Below are 27,921 nucleotides of genomic sequence, written 5' to 3'. Positions count from 1 at the left end.
CACATTCAAGCTATTTTCTAGCACCCTTTTATTTCACCCTGAAGTTCTCCTGTGAGCATTCCCCAAAGGCCATGTCTAGTGATAATCACCTCCTTAACATAGATTAACAATCTTAAATTTTAAAAAGTATACGGAGTAATGGCTCAGCATTAACAAAGCACTGACTACTCTTCCAGATACCTGGGTTCATATCTCAGCACCCATATGGCAGCTCCTAATTGCTTGTACCTCAAGTCCCAGGGGCTCTCATGCTCTCTCTGGTCTCCTTGGAGACTGTATGCATGTAGTACACAGGCATACATGCAGGCAAAACAGCCATATAAAATAATGATGATAATAACAATAGCAATAACAATAACAATAGAAATAAGGCAATTTCAACTGAAACAGAACCAAAAGCCCTCACAAATTTTTCAGAGATGGTAAAATCAGATTCAATACAGCAACATTTGAATCCAATCTAATTTTATTACTACTGTCAAGAAATTTAACACCAGCATCTACATAACAGTCCTCTGAGGCAGAGGGAGAACATGACACAAAAATACTATGCAGCAAACAATATCACACTCAAGAGGCTGTTCCTCAATGTCATACACCAAGTGACAAACCAACTCAGGGGGACTGGCTCCAGTTACATGACATAAATCAACTCATTACTAACTGAACACTGCATGTAGAAATGTTACTACAGGTAAAATGTTGTGCAGACTTTCAAACACTTCGAAGTTTCCCTAAGAGTATATGTGTGCACACAAACGTGCACAGAGAGACATACAATACAAAAACTATTCTGTACAGCATTCTCAAGTTTCAGCAAAGCATACATTTCACTCACGTTTTGCCACACAGTGCAACTTTATTGTTTAAGACACGAATGATAGTGCATTTCCATCCAAAGAGCCACACTGAAACACAGGGTGCAATCCTTATGCTCGGCTATTGAAGAAATACACATTCTTTTTCTAAATTAAGTTGTGCAAGTAAAATTATTTTTAATGTAACTCTAGCAAATCTCTAAGGACTAAGCAACAGGTTCTAGGTACACTTGTGGGAATACCCCACCTTCCCCAAGTCTTGCGGTTTAAAGTGGAGCCAATGTCTCAACACAACAGCGGCCAGCAGTGCTGCACAATGCCACCTTATCACAAGTCACAGGCTTGACTGTAGGAGGCTAAGGAGAAAGGCTCTCAAAGCTGGCTCCATGAGGACAGTTCGGTACCCACAGGGAGCTCCGACTGCTCACTACATGCAAACTTTGCACTTCTGCAAGGCTGTTCATCTTAAGAGTCAGATGGGCTCAGAAGCTTACAACCTAGTCCTACAATCTCGGGTTTCCTCTGGGATGGCTGAGCAAAGGAAACAGCTGCTGTGGACAGTGGATTATGAGACAGAGTGAAAGCAGAACCACATTTATTAGAATAAAAATTTGGAAACTTATAGTAGAAAAGATATTTTGCACACTGTACCATCTGCCAATAAATACAAATGGAGAAACCAGTCTCTTCAGACTCTCTGTTGAGATGATGGATGTCCCAGCTCTGGAGCCAGTGCTGTCTTTGGGCCAACATTGCAAGGAAGCCATCTTGAGATACAATGAGAACCTCTGCTATAATCTGTACCAGATGTGCCCAATGGCATCCTCTGTTGGTGAAGGTCAAAGCTTCCAGAATCAGGTGGGGGTGGGACTAGAGTGTTCACCGCCCTCACACAGTTGTCACTAGCATCTGTGTGGACAAGCCTTAAGGCCTCAGCTTCATATGAACTCCCATAAGCAAGCCTAACAGTGACAATGGCTCCACCCCAAACCAGGCCCTTCCCAGTGGCCACTCTAAGAACTGAGATATGGACAAACGCTCTGCCCCAGTTTTCATATTGGGAGATTAAATTCTGGTCAAATCTTTCGTGTGATACTGACTTCATTAACACACACCAAATCCTGCCCAAATTAAAGGATAAAATTCCACTAAACCTCATTTTTCAAAAATGCAATGCAGCAGTAAGGCCCAACTGTGTCAGACCTCAAATTCAAAGAGTTTCAGACCCTGGATATAGAATTTTCAGGTGCTTATCTGCTACCATCGTCCCATATTTGGTGAAAAAAATTACACTAAATTTTTGTCTTTTGATATTCTAATTTTTCCTTAAACTAAATGTGTGTTAAGATCATTTGGATTTTATTGTTTCTGCTTTTCTCTTCATTGCATACAATAAAAAAATTACTGATGTCACTGTGAAGTCTTACCAACAAAGAATTATCAGGCTTCTTAGATGATCAAGTAACTCTGGTTTTCTGATTTTCAAAAAGTCATGGACTTAAACCTAAGCATCCTTGCACTGCTGATAAAGGAGGGCCATGGCCTCCGAGACTTTCCCACAGAGTCTGTGGCCTACACTGTGAAATCCCCCTCAGATGTAAGAAGAGACTGTGGGTGTGAGGGGACCTGAGGGGTCACGTGATTACTGGGTCCTACACAGCCTCACTTGCTCATGAACTGTTCCTCCATTTTCACCAGAGGTTTTAGAGCCATGGTCATTCAGGCAACTCAGCATCACAGTGACCCAGGTTCCTGAGTGCAACTGCTGTATTTATTCATTGCATCCAAGGGAAGGATACAGACAGTGTTACGCCATAAAACTCCAACTCAGTGATAACACCTGTGTTTAACCGAGTTCTTGAGTTTAGGAAACCGGCCCTTGGAAAATGGAACGATACCAAGGTTTGCTTTTAAAGCTAATATTTAGATAATCTCTACTTATAAATAAATACTAAATACAAGCTTGTCAAACAGTGATGACTGTTTTCATGGGAAACAGAAAATGGCAAAGGAACTGGAATACAGGAGTTATGACTCGGGGATGCACAGGGGTGTCATAAAGAAGACAGGCACAATGGGTGCAGCAGAGCTCTCCTGACCAAACATAAGAAATCCCCCACATCTCTGTGCACAGAAGCCTTAAGGCTGGTCCACAACAGTGGGAATCACTTTTTAAGAACTACAAAGGAAAAAAAATCTCTTGATGGTTTTTCTTATGGATCAGCTGAGAAGTTGAGGACTCCTTTACACATGGCTGAGACAAAAAATAGGAGAAAACCTGTAGGGCAGAAGAATGATGGGGCTAGTGACTGAGCCCCAAGAAATCCAGGCAATTTCTTCTTTGAAATTCATGAAAACAGGCCTTCAGAATGACAGCCTGTGTGTGCTCCACTCCTCAATAAGTCAAAGAGTAGGTCAAGAGTAGAGCCTAGCTTGGAGGTGGCAGTGGGCAAATCCATAAGCAGAACTGGGACTGCTGATTGGTGCCTGACCTTTGCCAAGGTGGAAGGAAGGAGGAAGGAAGAGGAGGCAGGGCGGCTGGAGATGGAAAGCAGTGCCTTGGCAGGGCCCACATACCCTGCTGGAGTCTTAGCCTCACTCAATAGGTAGGCTAGCCAGGAACCCACTATACATCATAGCTCAGGGATGGCTTAAATCCTCCTTAACTTAAATCCTCCTGCCTCAGTCTTCCTAGTGCTAGGATTAGAGAGGTGACACCTGCAGCGATTCTATTTTCGCCTTGATACACAACTCAAAGAGGGGTCAGGGAAATGATATATATAGATGGAGTTGACATGGCTTTAAAACTTATTCTGCAAGTATTCTCTTCTAGAAATGACAGCATTTGCAATAACAAGCAGTTGTCAACTGCCATGAGCCAGACAGCTGGAAAGCACCAAGCCACCGGCATGCACTCAGCTGTCTGCACCACTGCACCCCTGCTTCTGACACAGCAAGGTCTCAAGCAGCTGTGTCACTTTCCTAGCTTCCAACTCCAGTGCCATCCTGTTTGCCTAACACCGAGACGGGTTTACAAACGGCTTGCACTGACATCAAAGTCTAGTTGTGGCACAAGTCAACTCTTAAAATACTTAAAAGTAAAATAAGTCACATGGAGGTAAATACCAACCAGTGCAATAAGAACTCCGACATAAGAAGGTCACAGATGCTGTCTGTGCTGTATAGTTCTAAAAAGTGAATTCTATTCAAGCTATGGCTTCATTCACACTCATGGCTCAAAGTCCATTTTGTATGTATGGTCAGAAACCCGAAAAGCCTGTGCAAAGGTAGCACATGGCTACCAGTAAGGAATTCCTACTTCAGTTCTCTAGGGCACACACTTTTAGTGTCTACTTGCAAATTTATCTTTTCTTAATGAAGTTATCAGAGGACCACGCCTGTTGCCCCTGTACAAAGATTTATCGCAAATAACTATTCTGATTTTCCTCCTTGACAAAACAGGCTTTTTTAAGTCCAAAACTGTTTTTAAAAAGAATGATCATTTTATAGCTGGGAGTGGAGGATAGGGGTAAGATGACATGGGAAACATACAATTCTGACTTCTCAACCATATCCACCTCTATACTTGAATGCCAGCCTGGCCCATGTTGTGGATGACTCTTAACTAGTCTGGACCACTGTTCAGAAACTGATGATGGAGAACAGCATAGGGCATAGGTGTCATACGGGTAGTGAGGTGATAGCACCTCCTGCTCCCAAAGTGAAGGGCCTAACAGGCCATATCTCTGTGTTAGTGACTTCCACCTCGAAGTGCTTAGAAGGCCATACCAATACAGGGATCCCACACCTACAGCCAAGTTCAAGGCTACCGTGTACATGAAGTGAAGGGCAAACAGAGGGAGAGACGGACTCAGGCCTAAACAGTCCTCAGGACAGGCAGGAGATCTTTCAAGGACTCTCTCGTAGCCCATCCTCTGTTTCCAATTCAGCCAACTGCCTTCTCAGGACATTGACCTTGGCTTGTAACTCCTTGTTATATTCAATGATGTTCACCATTTCCTCATACGCTTCGTCCAGATACTTAGAAGATCTGCTCCAGCGTAGGAAGATTCCTGTAGAATCCGGGAATGAAAAACGGGAGTAGGATATTCAGGTAAGTACTGTGTCTCTGGTAACCCCATGCACTACTGTACAGTTTCCCACAACTCATGTATTTGTTTAGATTTTTGTTTTGCAACACTAGAGATGGAACCCAGGACCTTACACATGACAGATAAATACTCTACTATGGAATGATGGCCCTTCCTGATTTTGAGAAACAGGTCTCACTAAATGGCCCAAGCTAGCCTGAAACTTGTGATCCTCTTGTCTCAGCCTCGAAGCAGCTAGGATTCCAGGCACGCACCATACACATGGCTCACCCTGTGTTTCATGATACTCTAAACTACACAGAGTCTTCAGTTACTGAAAGAATCCACACAGTAACAAAGAACTGCAGTTGTCATAGAGATAGGTGTCCATAGGTTACAACCAGAAACACTCTTTTTATATGCTCATGAAAATAAGCTGGTAACTTACAGTGCCACAAAGTCTTTACTTTCATAACCTAAGTCACCCATTTTACAACTGCAGACTTCTACTTGATCTGTGAAATTTGCCTGCATGAGTGAAAGCATTCTCACTGGGATAGTGATAGTGGTGGTAGCATCAGAGGCACAGGCTGTTACTTACACCTCACCATGTGTAACTCACATCACTCTACACCGTCAGTCATCGTCCAGTTCCACAGGGAACTGCTCCTCTCCTCAGACAACAACCACTGGCTCACTGTGGACTGAGGGGTACTTGTCATCTCTGGTGACTGGTTCCAGAATCACTCCTGGGTATCACATTCTTGGATGCTGAATCCTTTACATCAAATGACAGTGTTTGCTTCTAACCTATGCACACAAGCATCTCAGGATGTCTGTCTTACTCAATGTGGACACTGTAGACACTCATGGTACTGTGCTGCTTAGAGAATGTGAACGAGACCTACCACAGGACAAACTTTTTGAAATTTCTAATCCACGACTGGTTCTGTCTGTGCATGTGAACTTCACAGACATGGAGGCCAAATGCTTAGAGAAATCTGGCTCATATTTCTATTCCACAACTACACTGTCTACTATTCTTCAATTAAAACTTACTATGAGTGCCTCTTAGGATGTAAGCACACAGCAGTTGTGTTTCCTCCACCACTTCATCTCTGGAGCCCCACTCCGGACTGGGCATTTGTCTCCAACAGCTGGCCTCTCATTTCAGTGATTAAGTATGACAGTGGCTTTTAAGTAAACTGCTTCAGAAACTGAAAATTTTTATTACATTTTATTCAGATGATGTGTGCATATGTGTATGTGTTCATGTGTACATATACATGTGTGTGTAAGTCAGAGAACAAGCTGCAAGAGCTAGTAGGGTCTCTACTTCCACCAAATGAGTCCTGGGGACAGAACTCAGATTGTCACTGAACTACTTCACCAGCCCCAAGATCTTTACAAAGGAAGCAAAGTGGCAATCTCTCATTAGGGAATTACTTATTCTGTGACCTGTGGCTGTCTCCAACAATCCAAAGAGTAAGCAGAGAGGTTCTGCCCCATCACAGATTTAAATCACAGGAGCCTGCTCAGGGAACCTAGACACTGATAGAAGAATTGAGTTTCCCTGCACTCTAAGGAGGGAGGCACCTAGAGGAGGATGCACTCAGAAGACATGCCAAGAGGAACAAGAGGCAGTCCAGACAGAGAAAGCACCATATGATGGGCAAGTCATTTTGTATACATGAGCTATCCCAAGAGCACCACAAATCAGAAGCTGCCAATAGACATGCACAGTAACCTAGGTGAACTTCAGCCTTTCTGTATCTATGGTGCTTAGTGTAAACATGCATGAGGTCACACTCACGTCTTCAAAGTGATGACTAAATTGAATGGAACATCTACTGTGTCAGTGGAATGAACACCTAATATACTTTATGTGACATCTGGTCTTTCTAAAAAAAAAACAAACCAAAAACCAAAAAACCAAGCTTTGCTTTTAAGGAGATTAGCTTCATGTGAAAAATTACACATGTAAGAACCTGTTTTAGAACACACTTAGAAGTACATTATGAATGCTACTCCATATGAACAGTGGGGTACCTGCAGCACCCACTGGTGTTTTGTGCTGACTTACAGATCCTACTAGAATGACTATGTGACATCATTTAATACTCATTTAACTGTAATGGTGCTTAAGAAATGAAACAGATAGAAGAACTTAGAATTTGTTCATGTTCCAGCATCTACCATTCCTGTCAAAGTATCCCTGTTAATTAGGGCATGTTAGTCAGCTGTCATGCCCATACTGAGAAAACAGTAATACCCATACACAGGTCTGTGGGTCACCAGCTGGCCATCTTCAAATACCAACTACTGTGGCATGTGACCCCAGGCCAGCTCAGGCCACAGCTTGGAGTATATAAATCTCTGCACACAGTGGGGGAGTTACCTTCCCACAGCTGGAGACTCTGTGGAGCTACAGAAGGCCAGATGACCAGGTTGTTGGCTTCAAAGAGTGGATTGGTGAATTTACTCAGCTCATTGGGACGATTGACCCATGACCACAAAGACATTGTTTTCTGCTGTAGTTTCAACTTACACCTGCTCAAGAAGAAAATGACCATTAGAGTCATTAACGACCAACAACCACCTTAAGTGGTCATCCTAACAGGTCTTACACTACCCCCATGTGACATCAAATAAGACTCTTAGTAGAGAAACAAAATGCTTTAGGATGAAAATATCTGTCAGAAGCAACTGCTGTGAAGCTCCTAAACCTTCTGTAAGTGGCTGTGGCTAGGCTGAACTGTCACTCAGGGAACAGGGACAGTTTAATGTCACTCAGGACCCAGGGACAATTCCCGGGTAAACCAGAAGCCAGAAGACCTGTACTGAGGCTATATTTGTAAGATTCATTCCCCAAGTCTTACTTTTGAGTATCCACCTGTTGTCACATGGATGCAATTGTCCTCAGAGGGCACTGTGAGCTACCTAGTGAGTGCTAGCAGCACAGTGTGGGTCCTCTGCACGAGCTGTATGAGCTCTTCACTGCTGAGCCTCCTCCAGCCCCCAGGCCACAATTCTGATGGCTTAGCAGTTTGTCTCTAGACAGTCACTTAATTTCCCTGCATCTTATTCTCCTAAACTACAGAAGAGGAAGGAGGGCATGCCTGGTTACATCATGACTTGTCTCCCAAATATATGAAACTGTAATCATACATCAAGACACTAACAGGAAAGTGGCTAACCTGCTCTAAGTTTTTAAACAGTGCATCAGCTAATTTGAATCCAGCAGCAGAAAGCCTAGGATCCCTCTCACCGAGCACACGCTGGCTCATAAAGTGTCTGTACCTTGTGTAATTTAATTTGTATTTGACTACAGATTCCTCTTCCTCCTCCTCCTTCTTTTTAAAGATTTATTTATTCTATGTATCAGTACAGTATAGCTGTCTTCAGATGCACCAGAACAGGGTATCAGATCCTATTACAGATGGTTGTGAGCCGCCATGTGGGTGCTGGGACTTGAACTCAGGACTTTGGAAGAGCAGCCAGTGCTCTTAACTGCTGAGCCATCTCTCCAGCCCAGATTCTACCTTCTCACACACACCCAAATCCCAATGTCTTTTAGGAAGTGCCCTGGTGTGAGCTCACTCACCTTTCACTTTCATTGTTGCCCAGGAATGTTCCGAACTGTGAGGCATAAGCATGTTCAAAGAGCATGATGAGGAAATGCTCATTAAACTCAAAGGAGCAAGGGAACTGCCGGAGGATCTGCCACACGCAGTCCAGGAAGAGAAGAAACACGGGGGCCTCCCACTTCTGCTTGCTGCTGCAGTAGGCTGACTGTGCGCAGCGCTGTTGGAACGGGTGACCAGCCTAGTGGAAGAGACAGAAATGACCACATTATGGTACACCCAAGAATAGCAGTTCACACAATCACAGGGCAATTGTATTTACTGGAATACCATAAAGCCAACGTAGTTCCTGCTTGGATGAGTTTTGGGGTTAAAAATGACTAACTTCTGCAACTAAGAAAAATGATCATTTCTAAACCTTTGGTAAAGCTGTGTAGTGAGTGGATGAACATGGGGACTGAAAATGTCCTTTAGACATCAAATGCAAGGTGAAGCTTAAGTAATGACAGATTTATAAAATTTGCAGACTTGATTTCAACTACTCCCAAGGTGTGTCTGCTAACAGTCATTATATAGCATTACACTAACATTACAGGGCAGTGGTGTGTCCTAGGGAGAAATAAAAGAACATGATAAGAGTCTCTGATGACAATGACAGGACATTAAGGAAATAATCAACTTCATGTGTGAAAGGAGGCTTTGTTCTTAAATACATTATGAAAGTGATGACCTTCGGATCTTAAAGGAAGTGTAGGCTGGAGCAGGATGGACAAGAAGCAGACTGTCTGGAAGTCCAGTCTCGTGGTCACAGTCCCAACCTCCCTCCTGCTTGGTTATTTGTATCAAGACGACTCAGCTCATGGAAAACCTTGTATGCTTAACAGTCTTTCTATTTCCCACACTGGTAGGTAACAAACACAAGTTGAAGATCCCTTGTCTGACTGGGACCAGAAGTACTCTGGCTCCAGTGTTTTTCATAGTCTGAAAAGTGTGTGTGCAATATGAGATATTTTGGGGATGGAACATAAGCCTCACAGTGCATGCCTTATCCATGCGTTTATCCAAGGGTGGTTCTGTGCAGTCTCCTTCCACACCTGCGTTCCCACTGCAGTAACCACAGGCCGTCAGAGGTAAGCATTTTGGAACATTGGGGATTTTCACATTAGGGATGCTCAACCTGCACATGTGTGAGCCATATGAACAGAGATGCTGGGATGGGACCACTGCTCTTTGGTGGATCATCTGCTCACGTGTATGTACGCAGGCCCAGTTCAACAAATAATATAGGAGACTGAGAGACTGGAAGCTAATGATAAGTCTAAATTCTTATTTAGGTGAAGGTAGATTATCTGACTCACAGAAAATTAAACATACAACTTAAAAGTTTCCCCGGGCAGTGGTGGCATACGCCTTTAATCCTAGCACTTGGGAGGCAGAGGCAGTCGGATTTCTGAGTTCAAGGCCAGCCTGGTCTACAGAGTGAGTTCCAGGACAGCCAGGGCTATACAGAGAAACCCTGTCTCGAAACAAACAAACAAACAAACAAACAAACAAACAAAAAGTTTTAAGTAATCAAAATTTCATGCATAATGTTAGTACTACAACTGAGACTTAAACCCCAGTGACTGGCAGTCCCTCCCATTCTTTCCCAGCCACGTTCTCACCTGCAGCCACTCTCTCTCTATCAGGGCCTCAAAGCCTCGGATGGTCCTGCTTCTCGGTTCCAGGATGATCTGGGCCAGAGAAGTCACCTGCAGTGTGGAATCAGTCCCTTCTGTCCCATGAATCAACACTGAGGCACCTTCCCTGAGAGGAAAACCCAGAGCACTGATGAACAACTCCTTAATGAACATTTCCACAGTAGAGTGTGCTTCAGTCCGACCTGCACCATCAGTAGAATACGGAGTCTAAATGAGACACTGGGCAGATGAGACTTCTCTTGGGGAAAACATGAGACTATGGTGAATCTCAAACTTCATATAGCAAGAATCCTTTTGTGCCAACAAATCTCACAGCACCCTTCAACTGACCTTCTAAGCCTTTATGAAACCACAGACAGTCCCTGTCACAGCAAGTACTTGCTTTCACTGCCTTAGAGGTTGAGCAAACTCTGTTCCCACCAAACTTATAACCACACATTAAAATTACTCTTCCAACCTTGAACTCAGTCTCTCCTGATCAGCCTTCACCAACTGTAATGGAACCAAGAATCAAGTTCTAAACCACACTCTGTGATACAAACAAGTGGGAAAAAGCAAAACCACGTAAGTGTCTTCTCTAAAGCCTGGTGCCGACACCACTGCCCATGAATCACCAGGTGCTTGGGACCCCAGGATCCTAAAGAGATCACACCCTGCCTTCTTCCACCCTTTGTATTGAAACCACAGTAAAGACATTTTTGGAAAAAGGACATTTTATATTTAGGATCTACTAAACTATTTTCTACTTAGGATCTACTAAATTATTTTCCCATGTACATGCATATCATATAGTAATAACAAAAGACAATTTCCTATTTTTACTTTTACTGTAAACATTAAGTTTTATGCCATGCTTAGCACTGCTATAGTAATGGATATATAATATTCCATTGAGTGACTAAATTATAATCTACTTAGTCCTATATATTTTATGATACTATGGTTGATGTACTTGTCTGTGGGGTTATATTGGAGCTCTTAATATGCAAATAACAGACTCCACCAATGGTAGACTATGGTGGATTGAATAGGAATGGCCCCCATAGATTTATGTATTTGAATGCTTGGTCATAGGTAATGGCACTATTAGAAGGTGTGTCCTTGTTGGAGTAGCTGTGTCCTTGTTGGAGGAAGTAGGTCACTGGGAGAGGGCTTTGAAGTCTAAGAAGCTTGAGTATGGACAGTGTGTCTCAGCCTCCCCTTGCTGCCTGTGGATCTAGGTGTAGAAGTCTCAGCTCCTTCTCCTGCACCATGCCTGCCTGCATGCTGTCGTGCTCCCTGTATGATGATAATGGACCAAACCTCTGAACTGTATGTAAGCCAGCCCCAATTAAATGTTTGCCTGTTTAAGAGCTGCAGTGGTCATGGTGTCTCTTCATAGCAATAGAACACTAAGACATAGGTTAGATAACCTCACTGTTAGAATAAAATCTAGTAATTATGCTACAGAGTTTGAACAGATACTTTGTGCCTTTCATATATACTGAATATATATCTCTTAACTGTGAGTGCTGTCTATTCTGAACTTAAGGTTGATTTCTACATTTTGAGCAATTAGTTACAAAGCCAGTTTCTAATGGAGGTGTAAATCCCAATGTATCTGAAACGGACCCCTTGGAGAGTTGAAGGCAGCCACCCCTGGGCTTCTCCTCCCCTCACTGTGCTGTCAGTACTTCTGGAAAGGCAGACATGGAGGTGAAGCCAGACTAGAGACATGGCTCAGCAGGTAGTGCTTACCGGGTTCATAGAATGCCCTGGGTTCTACCCTCAAAACAGTATGGTGGTGTAACTCCTACAGTCCCAAAGTGGAAACAAAGATGATCAGAAATCTAAGGTCATCCTCAGCTACAAAGCAAGTTCTAGGCTGGGATACATAAGACACTGGGCGGGGGGCGGGGGGAGCTCTGTCCTCATAAGGAGTAATTTGGTAGACTTTGGCTAAATAAGACAAAAATGTCCATGTCAGTAGCATGCCCTTCTGAGCTGATGGCTTCTTGGCCCACTTAACTGGCTAAATCCTAATCTACCCCCAAAACAAGCAGCAGTAGCTATGATCTCCATCCCCTGTTTACTAACTTTTATCACAAGATCTTAAGCAACCCACTCCAGTTTCTCTCAAGCCTTGAAAAAAAAATGAAGAATGTATTTCTTTAATTTGAAAGCAACAAACAAGTTACCATTTCAAAGCTCCATCAGGAAGGCAGTGACAACTTATACCTACCTATGGCTTCAGTGGGAATCCCCTTCTTTAAAAAGCTCTATGCTTCTGCAACAATTTATACATCCTCCTGCCTCTGCTTGTTTTTCTGCCTTGAGTCTGCCTTGGGAGCCTTTAATGGAGTGAATACCGAGATCACTTGGCAAACTGCACAACCACCATCAAAATTTCCCAGCTGAGACAGGAGTAACTACCCAGACCAAGTGCTTTAGAAGAATAAATCCAGCACAAGAGAGAGAAGAGCAACACTGTGTGACAGTATTACCCACTGATACTGTGAAGAAAACTTCCTTTCATTCTTTCTTATGGTAAATTCATAATTTAAGGATTACACACAAAAAGTAGACCTGTGATACTTAAAAAACTGTGTCATCAGAGGCATCTACATAGACATTAATCACAGTCACTTAACCGACATGGTCTAGTTAATATCAGATCCACACATCATCACCAGTAACTGTAAGCAGACCCCACCATCTGGTATCTGATAACACCATCTGGATGCTGAGGAGTGAAAACAGACTTGAATGCGATCTATGCACATGTCTGGATAGGAATGATGTCTGGTTATCACTGAGTTCCAACCAGGGAGGTCAAGCACATGCTACCTGTCAATGCACTGGGCCGCCAGGCAGGCAGTGGTCAGAATCTCTTTGATGTGTGTCAGCCAGTTGGAGGCCTCCAACTTGCCCAGCCATCGGTCCATGTTGTGGGTTTGTTCATTACATGCTTCCACGAGTTTGATTAGGCTCTCCTGAAGAACATGGTATCTGTTAAAACCAGAGAGAAAGTTACAGAGAGAGACAGATAAAACAGAACGATAAAGGAAACAAACCCAAATATGTCTCTGGTGCATTCAGTGGCAAAGCAATTCAGAACACTTACACTGCTGTGCAGCAGACTGAGGAGTAAGGGTTGAAAATGACTTTTAGCACTATCAAAGATGCTTCAATGTCTCATGGCAAACTGTTCCTGCTGAATGAACAGAGAGGGCCCAGTCCATGAAGCCACAGCTGGCTGACCTGGGAGGGCAGAGGCCCTGTGACCATCTGATCCCAAGACTTGGGGCAACTTATACCTCTGATCCTACAGCTGCTAAATGATCTAGATTACAAATCTAGGTCTCAGCAGTGATACCCACGACCAGCACAAATCCTATTCAGTTCTGCTCTAAGACCCCTTTCTCTCCCTGCCCCCACACCTGCTACCCCCTGAAGAACCCATAAATCCCTCTTTTAAGGAGAAGCAAGCAGGTGGAGGAAACACAAGGAGGAAATAGGAGCGACTGAACCTCTAAACCTTCTATGTAGGAAGATATAATTATATGTAGCAAATCTGTTCTGCCAGTCTGGCAACAGCTGACACTCGGTAAGAGCTCAGGGCTGAATTTAAAAAGATTGCTATCTAGTAAGGCTCATCTGTGCTTATTCAACATGAGAGGGTTTTTGCTTATCTTACACAGTTCAATGAAGGCTTGGGTGGAGCTCATTTGCTTAATATACCCAAGCCTTGTGTTCAATTGCTACACACACACACACACACACACACACACACACACACACACACACACTGACACACTGACACACCAAAAAGTGAGTTGGCTAAAATTGAAAACTCTTTAGCTAAATCAAATTTTAAAAGAGCACAAATTCAAGTAATCTAATGAGCATCACAGGAGGAGACCCTGCACCTGATAGCTTAGGAGTGGAAGGTGCAGAGGGGTAGCATGGTGGCAGGGCCTTTATGTAATCCAGGCAGGTGGACTGAACAATGAGGGCAGGCAGATCTCTGTGAGTCTGAGGCTAGTCTTGTCTATATAGTGAATTCCAAGCCAGCCAGGGTTATACATCCTGCCTCAAAAGGAAAAAGAAAAAAGAATTGTAGACTTCTATGAGCAATTATGTACCACAAACTGAATACCCTAAAAAATGAGAAAATGAGAAAAGAGAGCTACTAAGACGGAATCATGAAGAAACAAAAACATCAACAACACAATGAGTTAACAACTACAACAAACTGAATCAGTAACGAAAACCAAGAATCTGCCAGCAAAGAAAAGCCGAGGTCTTGAAGGCTTCACAGGCCACTGAACACGTAAAGAACTAAATGTCAATCCTGCCAGTCTTCCAAAAGCCTGGAGAGGGTGCCATGAATCTATCTACCAGCCTAATTCTAATATCAAAGCCAGACAAGGACAAGTAAGAGAAGATCACTGGCCAATATCCATGGTGACCACAGATGTAAAAACCACTGAAACACTAGCAAATGGAACTCAACAACACATTTAAAGCAACATCACCAAGGACCACAACTTTCATTCATAAAGACACAACTCAAACTGTTAATACATGTGACAATGTGACATGAGCTGTCTCCCCAGTGCCAGCGAGGCATATTTCTATGTCCTAGCAGTGAACTATGCAAAAAGAAATAGAAAATCTCATTCAGGGAACAACATAAAGAAGAAAGTACTTGGGAGTGACTTACTCAAGACTAAAAGATCTGTACACTAAAAGCTATAAAATGCTCAAGAAACTAATGTGGACACAAATCAGTGGAAAGAGATCTCATGTTCATGGCCTGGGAAAATGGGTAGAGTACTGTTCTACCCAAATCAATCTACAGACTGTATATAACCCTCTACAAAACTGTAATGACAGTCACAAGAAAGAGAGAAAGGACAATCCTAAAACTCATGTGGGCCTGGACAACACACTCCACCATGCCAAAATGGAGGCAGTCCAGCTGTCCTCTCCCAGGAACGGACTTATCAAGCCGACAACTAAATCTATGAAGCTCTGGCTTTTGTCTCACGACTTTCCAAAAGTCCCAATACTGCCAAAGCCATGATAGACTGAATGAGGAACCTTCTTTTCTTTCTCTTCTGGCTTAAAAAACACTTTCATTTACTGATATTTGGCCCTCTGCTTAGTTCATTTAGGATGCTGAAAGCCATGGACCTGAGAGGCTGGTTCTACAGAATACAGGTACAGCAGTTACAGGACCACTTGAAAACTGCTGACAGAGAAGACACAAACATTCTTGCCAAAGACAAGTTGGTGAGATGACGGATATGTTGCTTTATCATTTCACAATCTACAGCTAATCAAAACAGCACATCACACACAATAATGTGAACTCACGTTTGCAGAAAATAGCCGCACCTATGTTACAGACACAAGACTGACTGATTTGAACGTTGTGACTGTGGAGCTGAAATGCTGCAGATGTTATCTCTTGTCCTTTAGGAGCCATCCACTCTGCCCATCTTGTGTTTGACCCAACCTTTCCACACTGGTAGAATCTTGGAATTCATTAACTTGGCAAATCACTGGCATAAAAGCTAAGAATGCTGTCAGACAGCACCTGAGACCTGCTAAATGATGGTTCCCCCATTTATGTAACCCACCTACCTGATGTTCTCATCAATGTATCTGGAAAATGCCTTACTTCATGTCTTTCATACTATAACTATGAAAACTTCATAAACTTACTTCCACATTGGAACATGTCATTTTGAGGGAACCCAAATCTGTGTTTCTGGGCCAGGGTCACTGTATTTGGCTCAAGAATAAACTCACGCATATTCCCTATGAGGAGAGAGCTGTATGCACTGACAAACATGCATTCTTGTCCACCAAACCTGAGTAAAGCAGATGGGGCAGAGAAGCCCACAATAAGTTGTCCGGCCTATTGCAGACCCTCAGTCACTCAGAGTGGCTGTGATTTCTGAACAGCCAGGGCATCACCCTCTCCAATCAGCCTACAGGGAGTCCCATCACCCTGACTCCTTACCTCTCAATGGACTTGTGAATCCGCCTCCACTGGGGATAATGAGCCTCCTGTTCAAAGCCACCTCCTTTGGCTCTTGCTTGCTGGGCCACATTTAGGGATCTGGTATCAATAAGGTAGCCACGCTTTCCTGCCCTGAGGGTGGCATTTATCAGCTTCTCATCTTCCTTGCACCTTCGTCCATTTGTGCCAGTCAGGGGCTGACCACTTCGCATAATCACCTGGAAGCACACATGGTAACAACTCAGTAGCAGTTAGCTGAAATTTCTGAGAAGGAGCTGGATCAGGATTCTCTCAAAAACAATCTGTGGCACTCTGTCATGGATTCTGATGAGTGTGCCACACACAAAACTCTGCATGTATTAATAACAGTTAATACTGTAAAAACAAAGACAAGCCTTGCACTTTAATACAATTATGTTCCTAGTCCAGGGAGGCTTCATCTGTGTAACAAACCAACCCAGCTGACTGCATATACATTCTTCTCTACCCCAACCAACTGCCCACTGCCTTCGCCACCCCGACCAGAAGTCCATGTCTTTCTCTTTGATAATTCCACCTTCTGGTTCTTAGTGTCATGCCCCAGCACTTAGACACAGGATAAAATCCGTAAGTTCTTTCCCCCTTTATATCCCTATCAGATAAAGTGCATAAGTTCTTTCCCCCTTTATATCTCTATCACTTTATCTGACAGACTAACATAATCTTGGAGTAAACTTCACCTTCACCTCTGATCTTGGCAGGCAAGAATTACAAAGAGAAACACAAAATACAAAACATGCATCCTTGTGTGGGGAATCATCTTCAGTGTTCTGAAGCTGCCTGTCTACTATTCACCTTCTACTGTCCTCTGTATCCTCTTCCTATTCTGAAACTACCTGTCTCTGAAGACTACCATCTATGTATTTGAAAGGTTTGCTTCCTAAGCCTTTCTCAAGAAATCAGTGCCTGTTAATCCAATCTCTTCTGGGGGATGGATTGAAGTTGTCTCAGGAAAACCTTCGTCACATGTTCTCACTGCTCAGAAACAGGGAAACAGCTCAACCCGGCCTGCAGCAGTTTGTGATTAAGTTTTTGGGAGGTAGAGGAAATGTTAGGAGGTGGGCCTGGCTGGAGTAAACAGGTATCTAGAGATGTGTTTAGGGGATAGCCCTGCCCCTGATCCCTTCTTCCTGTCTCTCTCTGCTAAGGTCAGAAGCCTCTTTCTCCCCACACTCCCTCCACCATGGCATTCTACCTCACCACAAGCCCAAAGCAGTGGAGACAGAGGGTGGGGACTAAAACATGGAATCTGTGAGCCAGTGCATGTCCTTCCTCCATTAACTTGTTTCTCCACAGCAGTTGCCCATCTCTGGATCTGACCCAATAGCCTGGTAACTACAAAGAAAACCCTGAGGGATGCACCATTAGGTTTTGTCAATCTCTGATCTCTGTACACCCTAAATCTAAAGCTGTGACATCTGAAACCCACACAAGCTTTCTTGCTTTGTTGCACCCACCCACCTGAGGCCCTCACCAATGCAGCTGTTACATGCATTCCCTGGGCCTTTCTTTTATTTGGAACTGCAGGAGCTTATGAAACCTAAAGATAAGCATAACTGTCTAATTTAATACAGGCTGCAGAATAAGAAGCAAATCAAGAGAGGAGAAAGGGCCAGACATGGTAGTACCCACCTTGAATCCTAGCACTCAAGAGGCAGAGGTAGGTGGACCTCTGTGAGTTTGAGGCCAGCCTAGTCTACAGAGAGAGTTCCAGGCCTGCCGGGGCTAAACATAGAAATCCTGTCTCAAAAACATTGAGGGGGGAGGAGGAAAAAAAGGGGGGAAGGGAAGAAGGGAGAGAAGAAGAGGGGAGGGGAGAGAGCAGAAAGCAATCTGGAAAGCTCACACAGGGCAAGCTTTAGACTGCTGCATCCCCTGTGAGGAACCTAGGAAGCCCTGAGTGAAGTTTCTTGTTGATGTGAGTAGGCCATGTGTCAAAGACCATTGCCACAGACCCATGGGAAATGGCCAAAGTCCTGCCCAAGGTCAGGTCAGAGAAACGACACAACCTTCTAAGTGTAAATGTTGACAGTGTATGCAAAACTAAAAAGTGCAGAGCCTGCTAGCTTAGAGACCTCTCACCTAGACTAGCTGAGCCCTCCCATGTCCTGTCCATAATAACCATGCTGAGGTTCTACGATGCAGCACTGGTGCCACTCCATCAGACTGAACAGCCTACCCAATCCCAGATTTTCTATTGCAGCAAGCAGTAAATAAGCAGTTTCCTTCACACTGTGAAGATAAATCCAACCTTTCTAAAGCTGAACAGTACTGAAAGAATTTAGTATGTCCTCCTCAGGAAACACCCCACTCCTGGCACCCTGCAGTTTAAAAGAAGGATGTATCAGTAGGCACAATCTGGCCAATGACTTCAGTCGAAAGCCACATAGAGAAGAGATCACTGGTAAGCAAAGGAACTCACCCACCCCAGACCACTCCTGCCAGCAGAGCAGCCCCTCATACTCACCATGCCATTCTTTTTATGATAATAGCTCAGGACTGGGAAGCGCCCCCCATGACGGAAGGCTGCCACCTTCCGAAGTGCTTCGTCATCGATGGACTTGGGCACAATGACAGTTGGTGGGTAGGAAGGGCAGATGGAAAATTCCTTATTGACATAGCTCAGTCTCCATTCACTGGTCTGAAAAACACACAGCACTTCAAAGTTTAGCAACCAAATCAGTGTCATAGAGCATCTAAGATTTAAAGTCTTTGGAAATGATTTCTAGGGAAGCCATTCAGCAGGGAATCTGGACATCTAGCCCATACTCAAGGCCTATAGAGGAAAAAAAGTCACTTTCACACCAGGTTCAATAGCTCTGGAAAGACTAGTGATCAGTGTCCCTAGAACTTCTTGCCTATACCAAATACACCTATTGTATTTGAAGCTTCTCTCTCAGTTTAACAATGACACAGACAGCACAGCCTAAGTTCTCCATTTTACAAGACAGCCTGGCAAAGGTTTAAGACAGTTCTTGCCCCTCAGTTAAATATGCCAAGTATATCTGCAGTTTTGGTGCCCAACATCAGCCCATTCACCTCTTTCTGGGCACTGCTTGGATTATAGTGACCTTAACACCCTACCAACAGACTCTCATTACAAAATGCTCTACTGCAGAGACATTAGCCAGAGCAAATCCTTTGGTCCTTCTGCTATTTAGAAGAGAAGAATGCAGTGAGACAGGCTCATCTTTTTTATGATAACAAGGAGATACCACTGGAAAGCCCTTATGTGTCATGAGATCATTTCTAAGTCGGCTCCTATGTTCTAGAAGCACATGACAGGAAATCATCAAACAGTAGAAATGAAAACTGCGTGTAAAATGTAGAACTGCACTTTATAGCTAAAAGCCCAAATGACATGTGCAAACATTAATATGTACCTATAAATCCAAGTTGATCATACATATCAACCCTGGCTTATGTTAGTAGAAAATTAGGATAAAATGTGACTCAGAAACTTTTACATGATCAAATTCATAAAAATTTTAATTACTTTCTTCTATTTTCAAACATTTTGCAAAAGTTTTTACTTATTTTGTTTACTTAGTGTATGTATGCTCAAGAGACTGTATGTGTGTGGACATATGCCTGTGTGTACATGTGTGCATGTGCCTATGGAGGCTGGAAGAGGCCATGGGTCTTAGCAGAGCTGGAGTTACTGGCAGTTACAAGCTGCCCCATGAGGATGCTAGAGGCAAACTCAGGTCCTCTGGAAAAGTAGCAAGCTCTCTTAACCACGGAGCCATCTCTCCAGCCCCCACTTGATTATTGTATTGTTTCCATTTTTGTGGTCCCTTTCTCACACTTCCTTAAGCAGTTTTAACTACTGCTTTAGAATCCTTCAAACATCTGGGTCATCTTAGGCTGAGTGCTTCTTGACTCTTTCCTCAGGAGAATGGGTGACATTTCTAACTCAATTTTGGTTGCATCATGGGCCCTGTAAAAGCAGACATGTTTGGTGCAGAGGTAACTTGGTTTAGTATCCATCTGGACCTTGGCCTGCTTTGTGAACTCCAGGACCCACTTAGACATTGGCCTGCTTTGTGAACTCCAAGGCCTGTGCTGCATGGTGGCTCAGCTCCATGTTCACTTTGTTCACAGCCAGAGATTTGGGTTGCACACAATATCAAGGTTCCCATTCTCAGGCCTGCTCCTTCTCAGGGTTCCTCACTGCTCCCCTGCATCTTTGATCGCCTCAGGCTCCTTCCACTAGCTTTTCCCCCTAGAGGAATATGGGCTTCTGTCAGAATGTGAGCTGCTCTGAACTATCAATGCCATAGTATGCTGATCTATAAACAAAGCCACCAAATGAGACTAATGAGGTCTCCTTATAGCTATTTTAAATATTTTGTTCTTTTAATATCACATTGCATGGGGTTGGGGGACATAACTGATAAGCAGAAGTGCCTACAAACAGAACAAAAAACAGAAAAACCCAGCTTTCCAAAGTCTATAGATCAAGATGCATGCCTGTCCTTCTCAAAGGGTTTCTAATGGCAGACACAAGATCCCTTGTCCCATTCTATAAATAAAATAAATTCTTACATTCTTTTATTCACTTAACAAATCCCTACCATTTGCTGGTCATGTTCCAGGATTACTGCATAGAAATAAACATGCCCTGATTCCTGACTCTGTGAAGCACACACTCTTAATGCTTACTTCCTAGCCCAGGAGGAGCGGTAAGCTATGAGCACAGCCTCCAGATTGCTGCTTCCACACACTTGAAGGATGCTTCTTACAAACTGCTCTTCCTGCTTCTCAGCAGATTCAAACCCTGGCTCCCTTCTTACTTTAGACACGTCCTCCAGGATGTCTAAAATGGCTCCCCTCACACTATGCCTTTAAAAACATGCAGTCTGACTCCTGCCAACTTTTTCATCTTTCATACAGATCTCTCAAACAAGCTCTAGGGTAAACTATATTTTCACCATATTCAATGGTATTCACTTTACAAGACCAAAAAATCCCTTTCTTCTTCCCTCTGCCACCATGGGCATCTTCATTCTTCAAATGCCATAGTTCTCTAATCTCTACTTCTTGATTTCCAAGTGACCATTTATAAAAGTAAGATAGAAAAAAAGAAGCCAAACAGCCAAGAAAGAAAGCCTGGTTTTTGCAGTTGGCCTTGGAGGCCAGGCCAGGCATTAACCCACAGTAGCTCATGAACAAGTGAGGGAGTTCTCCAGTGCCATCTTAGGCAACTGTGGACTTAATATATTTGAAGAGTGGGTCAAAATCTATTACATACTAAGTTGTTACTCAGGAGACACCTATTAATTAATGCAGTCTGCCAAGGTTAGCTTTAAGCAAAAAATGCTTTATTTTTATTTTTAAAACAGTATTTACAAATGTGTTTGTTTGTTTGTTTGTTTGTTTGTTTGTTTTTCAAGACAGGGTTTCTCTGTATAGGTCTGGCTGTCCTGGAACTCACTTTGTAGACCAGGCTGGCCTCAAACACAGAAATTCACCTGACTCTGCCTCCCAAGTGCTAGGATTAAAGGCATATGCCACCACTGCCCGGCATATAAATATAATCTTAAAAAAATTAAAAACACTTAGACTATGTTAATCTACTAGAAGGAAAAGCATTACCAGCTGCAGCAAATATACTAACACAGAGACAAAATAATCAGCCCAGAACAAAAGAGGCTGAACCAACAGTCAGTACACACTCTTAACTTTAGACATGAATAACCCAACCCCACCTCACTAGTCTTTAAAGGGAAGGGAGAATTTTCACAAGTAAAAAAAGGGTTGTGTTAGTTCTTATCACCCACAATGTCAAATGCTGACTCACAGCAGAGGAGTAGAACTCAAATTCTTGCTCAGGAAGGAAGGAATGCCAGCCATCTTCAATCACTTCAAACATGGGTCGGTAGAAGAAAGGGTACATCAGGGTGACCGAGTCCAGAGTGGACAATGCCTAGAGGACAGAAAGAAAAAGCTTCTACAAATCTAACAACGCAGCAGTCGGCACGTAGGATCTGATGATGATGGAGCCCAATACAATGCCGTGTCTCTGCATGCAGCCAGTCTGAGTGCAGCATCCACACTTCATCATCTAACAGGACACTGACACACTCACCAATACTCAACAAGTGCTGCCCGAATTTAACAAGCACAAGGACAGTCTGTGCCTAGTGAAATAATGCTTTTTGATACAATTTAACAAAGTCCAAGAATTTTTGGGTACTGGAAAATAAGGAGGTCTAGATTAGTTAGTAAAGTCTCAGCTAAAAATCTAGTAATTAACTAACATTGTAAACAATTCAAAAGATATGCCTAATTCTTACTATATAAAGGAATGCTCAACTCTGGCCAGCTGCTAAGTATTAGAAGCCTCAAGCTCCAGGTCCCAGCTACATAGTGGTTAAGTCATGTAGCCTCCCAGTCTTGTTCAATGGAAGAAACTTTTCAGGCTTATGCCTCCAATAGGCCAACAACAGTACATGGTACATAATAAAACTGAGTTCTTACCAGACACACGTGTGGAAGGAAGCTGCATCCACACTCACTCTTTCCTAAAGGGATCTGCCAATTGTCAATGCATTGTACTTTCTCTTTGCTACACTAGTTACACCCAACCAAAGTGAGCCCCAGGCATTCCTTCTTCCAAATAGTGGAGCATCATCTCAATTTGCTTTCTCATTCATGTTGGTAGTAAAGCTCAGTCAAGATCAGACTTCCAAGTGACAACGATGTACAGCACACTATTCAACTTATGTGCTCATTTCTTCAAGTAGAATTTGGCAAAAGCAGAAAGGTTTGTATGTCATTTCCTTAACAACACATCACCGAACCCTCTACCCCTTGTTTAAAGCCAAACAAAATTCTAATTATAGATTTAAGGCTTTCTCTGTCCTTTTAAGAGCTAAACTCACTTTTTAAATTTTTTACATAAGGCCCAGTAAGTTAGTTACACAGAAAGAAAATAAAATCAGTTTGACTCTATAATTACCTGGAAATTACTTTAAACAGAGTCAGTTGATATAATTGATATAATTTAGCAGCAGCAATTTAAAATAAGGCAATTTAAAAATTGGAGTGATCAAAATAGTTAGAAGAAGGAAAAAGGAGTGTGAGGCCTTAAACTATCTAAGCAAAGTTTCTATGTGTGACCAGAACCATATCAAAGCTTTTATATATATGCATAAACAGATATACCTTAGATGAACTGGTGAAAACAAACATATACTTGCAGATATGCTAAAGTCACAGATGACAGCTGTTGGTGACAACCACTTGCTTTAGTCTGTTACACAACACTATGAATATACTTCTGACATACAGCGCAATGGTAAGCTGAGAAATGGTATGACAGTGAACTTTATGTGATGTGGCTATTTCTACCACAAAGTCTCAGAATAACACTGTTGCCATAGAAGGGTCCTGCAATGGCAGCAACCATTTGCCAAGTAGTATACTAAGCATTCTACATATACCCACAAACGTATTCTTACAACATCACTAAAAGGCAGGTAATGGTATCCTCCTTTTATAAGATGCTGGAGGCTAACTGTGAGAGGTGAGGAACGTCACACACAACCCCATGCTAACAGGACTTCACTACTATAACAATCACAGTATTAAGAGAACTGCTCAGAGTTCAAGGGTTCCAAAGATACACGACACCCAGGAAGCTCACACCTGCCCACTGACTGTAACTTGTCCACACTCTAGCTACACTGTATTTGTTTTATTGGCTTAGAACTTTACATAGGATGTTCTTTCAAGAAATCCAGTAAAACAGAAAAACAGTTCACAAACTGTCATCATCATGGAAAGTATCAAGATTTGCACAGTAAACATGATTCTCATGTGTCAAGGGCTGTACAGAATCAGAATATCGCCATTTTCCTATCAGAATTTTTTTTTGCCTGAAAAATACTTACCTCAATGGAACTGGCTATATTTAAACACTCCTCCATTCCAGGAATATCCAACTGAATTATTCGGAAATCTTTACATTTTATGATGATAGTACCTAGAGAGCCCACAAATCTGTAAGAAATTACAAATCATGAGAATGGAAAAAAAAAAAAAAAAAAAAGTGAGGAGAGTAGGTGAGAACCAGAACATAGAGAGCCAGGGATGCAGCCTTTATCATGCAGGCAGGAGAGACCACTTAATATACTTATGCAATACAGATGAACTGAGGAGTCTAGTAGCCCACTGCTGGGATGGATGGATGGATGGATGGATGGATGACCTGCAACCTCTTCACCCAAACTGCTGGTAACACTTCACTTCAGATCATCTTAAGGCATAATAATCTCTGAAGAAATCTTAGCATCCAAAATATGCAGTCAAGTGGTAGAAAGTACTGTTGTTACTCACACACACTTCATAATGGACTGGATAAGCAATTTGCCTTCTCCTGCCTAGAGTACACAGGGATACTGATGAGATAGAGAGATTAAGTGCAGAGCAAAGTATATATAACTGTTCGACTCTGAGACCCTCTCTAGCACGGGTAAAGATCTGAGCTCTGTCCCCAGAACTCACACCATGTGGCTCACAATTGCTTGTAACTCCAGCTCCATAAGATTCAACACCTTTTCCTGGTTCCTGGGGCAGGAAAAGTGTACATTGCACTCATGTGTACATTCTTGTACACACATACACACATAAGTAAAAATAAAAAATTTAAAGTGATGGAGTAGGAAAATAAATAAAGATTAGTTCATACTTCCTTTAGGGCCAGTCCTTTACTCACACACAAAACTGAATAATGTTAAGGGCTGATGATTACCCACGGTAGAAAGTAAACATTCCAGAAAATAAGTAAGATGAAATATGATAAACTTCCCTTACATGAGCAGGGGTGTAAAATTTGTCATCCACCTGCATTGGCCTGCCCTATTGGCTATTACAAATGTGCACCTTACCGATCTTAAAACTGTTAAAGGAAAGAATAAAATGTGTATATGGAAGAATAATGACAGTGTACTCAGTTAAGTACTATGGCCAGGCATAGTAGCCTATACATACACAACTGTAATTCCAGCACTTACTTGGGAGGCTGAGGCTGGAGAGTCGGGAGTTCAAGACTGGCCGAGGCTGCAAAGAGGTAAGCATGCCTATTTAAAAATTGGGGGGAGGGGCTTTAAATTGTACTCAATCATAACTTTGTGAAGTGAAATTGACAACCGATAATTCGAGAGATGGCAAGGAACATTTAAAAAAAATATGTGATGAGAGAAAAAAATTTTACGGAGAACACTGACAATAAGACCACTGTGACTCTGAGACCTTAGCCAGGGGATGCCGGGTAGCTAGTTCAGATGGCTTTCAGATCTAGGCCACAGACGGCTCATTTGGCTGGCTGAACAAGGATGCCCAAAACACCTGAAAGCATCAGTTCCGTTCCAGGCTCCTCACGGACCTGGGTGTGGTGGGCGCTCACCGTTTGTCAATGGCGTCGATATTTGAATGGAGGAGCCAGAGCTCCTCCGTGTTGTCCTGCCGGGAAGACAGGATCAGGTGGTGGCCTGTCAGACACAGGGTCCCTTCCACGGCGGGGTAGAAAGGCCGATGCAGCACCACATTGTCCACCCGTGGGGTCTTAATCAGCTCGGCGAACTCCATGTTTCACGCAACCTAGGGAAGGGAGACCCACTCCCGTAGGTGCAAGGCGGTTAATCCGCAGACCTAGCGCCCGGTTGGGCGGGCTCCGGTCGAGCCCCGCCCCTATTGGGCAGGTGCGTCAAGGACTGCGGGCACCGCCCTGGCCGCTTCCCGGAGTCTCTTCCGCACCACTGGCCCGGACTCGGCCGCAGAGAAGGCTTCACGCCAGGCCCTGCACTCTCCGCTGCCACCGGCCTCTGACGGGTGGGCTGCGGAGGAGACCGACCCAGCGTCGGGGCAGCATCCGAGCTCGAGAAGCTAGTGACTTCTGGCGGAAGTAGCTACTGGACGCTGCACCCGGCAGGAACTCCGTGCAGAATTAGAGGTACTCAAGACTCGGAAGACATAGGAGCCGGACCGGAAGTTGCTGCTTTGTTAGATCCGGTGGAACACAGCCAGAAACAATGACTTTATGTTCCTAAAAAAAAAAAAAAAATAATAATCTTTCACCTTCTACCGGCGCAATCCTTGCCCTTCAAATATTCCTTATCGGAGAAGGCGGGACGAGAAGACTTCGCTGTCCTGCGGACCTCGGCTTGAGTGGTGTAGCTCAAGGGCCCTTCTGGGCGTTTGCTATAACTGGTAGCTATTGTCATGGTTTGGTTACGAAGAGATGTCAAATGTAGGATCGAAGCAGTGGTTGTGATCTTGGTGTCTGGCAGGGTGCTGTCTATGCTTTAGAGTTTTTGAGAGCGCCATGACTTTAACCAAGAGCAACATATTCTAAACGGTGCAAAGAGAAACTGATTATTCCTCGCCCTGTGAAGACTCTGGTGACTTCAGAGATAGCTCAGTTAGTCTGTAGCAAAGCTTGAAATCAAAGACCGTGGTATATTGGTCACGACTTCATAGCATCCCGGCTTAGTACAGTCTAGCTGAACTGCTCACGGACACTGTAATGACAGAGTTTTACTGTTGTAATTTCCCCCTTCTTACTTTATCCCTCTTCTTTCCGAGAATAAGAGTTACGTTTGCATTCTGGTCTGCTTTTACGTTACTAGCCGTGAAAATTCTCACCATGTAGTGAGGAGAGTGACTTCAGAGTGTGCAAGGTGAACCTGACCAGACTGCATAGTGTTTGTCCTTGCTTTTGTTCTTGTGTCTCCTAAAAACCTTCCTTCAGTCACTCCTGCGATTCCAATAACTAGCAGTGGAGTTAAGGAATGAGGCAAAGTAATGGGAAGGTATTTTTCAAACTGGATTTTTTTTTTTTTTTTACCTTCCTCACATTACTCATTATATTAACTACAAATTGTGGAATGGAGAACTTACTTCTAATCTGCAAAATAATGGAAATTTTTACAGAGAAAACACGAAAGTAAAGCCTTGAAGGGTGCGGCTCCCTGAATGGGAGATGTCCAAGGAAAAACTTGCAAGGAAGAACCGAGAAATGCACCTTAATGTCCAATATAGGGTATGTTAGAAGATAGAAATCCTCCAGGGATTCTATAACCCTTCTGGTTTTCTTGAAAATAAATTATGAAAACATTATATCATTAAGTTTTAAAAATGTTTCTTTTATTTCTATCAAGCCATAAATTTGGTTTTTTTTTTTTTTGCCAAGAGAAAAAAATCATTATCTCCCGAGTTGTTATAATGAAATACCAGAAACCATTAGGAAAGTACAACGACTGAGGTTGAAAGCGCAGAAAGTTCACCAGCGTTGAGAAAACCAAACTTCAGTAGCTAGGAATAAAACATGAATAAACAGCGAGGAGCAGTTCTCTACATAAGCAGTAGGTGGCAGTAGAATTCAAAGGCAATGCTTGTATTAAACCAGTCCAATGATGTAGTCAAATATTAACCCTCCAAACAGGCAAGAAATAAGGGTCTCGGGATTCTGATAAGCCAAGAATATAATGAAATTCATAAAGTATACAGAGAATTTATTCAAGGACTATAAAGATAGCACAGTGGGTGCCTTAGCATTCCGTGTGAAGAGACACCATGACCACAGCAACTCTTAGAAAAGAAAGCATTTAATTGAAGGTGGCTTGCAGTTTCAGTGATTTAGTCCATTAAACAGGATGGCATAACAGCACA

The 27,921-nt window shown here is 43.1% G+C and overlaps 1 protein-coding gene across 2 annotated transcripts; it reads right to left on the bottom strand.

Moving 5' to 3' along the window:
• Window positions 1–448: 448 nt before the first annotated feature.
• On the bottom strand, window positions 449–26,186 carry Mtmr9 (myotubularin related protein 9). 2 transcript variants are annotated; one of them, XM_034497564.2, is made up of 10 exons: window positions 25,658–26,186; window positions 24,144–24,252; window positions 22,049–22,174; window positions 18,713–18,886; window positions 16,207–16,424; window positions 13,020–13,181; window positions 10,158–10,299; window positions 8,514–8,734; window positions 7,308–7,459; window positions 449–4,891 (listed from the first exon to the last, which is right to left on the bottom strand). In XM_034497564.2, the coding sequence occupies exons 1-10, from the start codon at window positions 25,837–25,839 to the stop codon at window positions 4,728–4,730; spliced, it is 1,650 nt and encodes a 549-aa protein (XP_034353455.1). In that variant the 5' UTR covers window positions 25,840–26,186; the 3' UTR covers window positions 449–4,727. The 2 variants fall into 2 exon arrangements, with proteins under 2 accessions (XP_034353455.1, XP_076786974.1); XM_076930859.1 differs by having other exon boundaries at window positions 24,144–24,235; window positions 25,658–25,782.
• Between the last annotated feature and the right edge of the window lie 1,735 nt (window positions 26,187–27,921).

Source organism: Arvicanthis niloticus, chromosome 3 (assembly GCF_011762505.2).
Source record: "Arvicanthis niloticus isolate mArvNil1 chromosome 3, mArvNil1.pat.X, whole genome shotgun sequence".
In the NCBI taxonomy this organism is placed as follows: domain Eukaryota; kingdom Metazoa; phylum Chordata; class Mammalia; order Rodentia; family Muridae; genus Arvicanthis; species Arvicanthis niloticus.
Note: the sequence above shows the minus strand (reverse complement) of the source record. Positions and strands in the feature narration are given on the sequence as shown.

Bases quoted from the DNA above. Each gene is read 5' to 3' on its own strand.
- Mtmr9 (XM_034497564.2), bottom strand. From the start codon at position 25,839: ATGGAGTTCGCCGAGCTGATTAAGACCCCACGGGTGGACAATGTGGTG. The intron at 8,735-10,157 runs GTGAGAACGTGG...CTCTTCCACTAG, and splicing joins TAGAGAGAGAGTGGCTGCAG to GCTGGTCACCCGTTCCAACA. The intron at 7,460-8,513 runs GTGAGTGAGCTC...CTTCTTGAGCAG, and splicing joins GGCAACAATGAAAGTGAAAG to GTGTAAGTTGAAACTACAGC.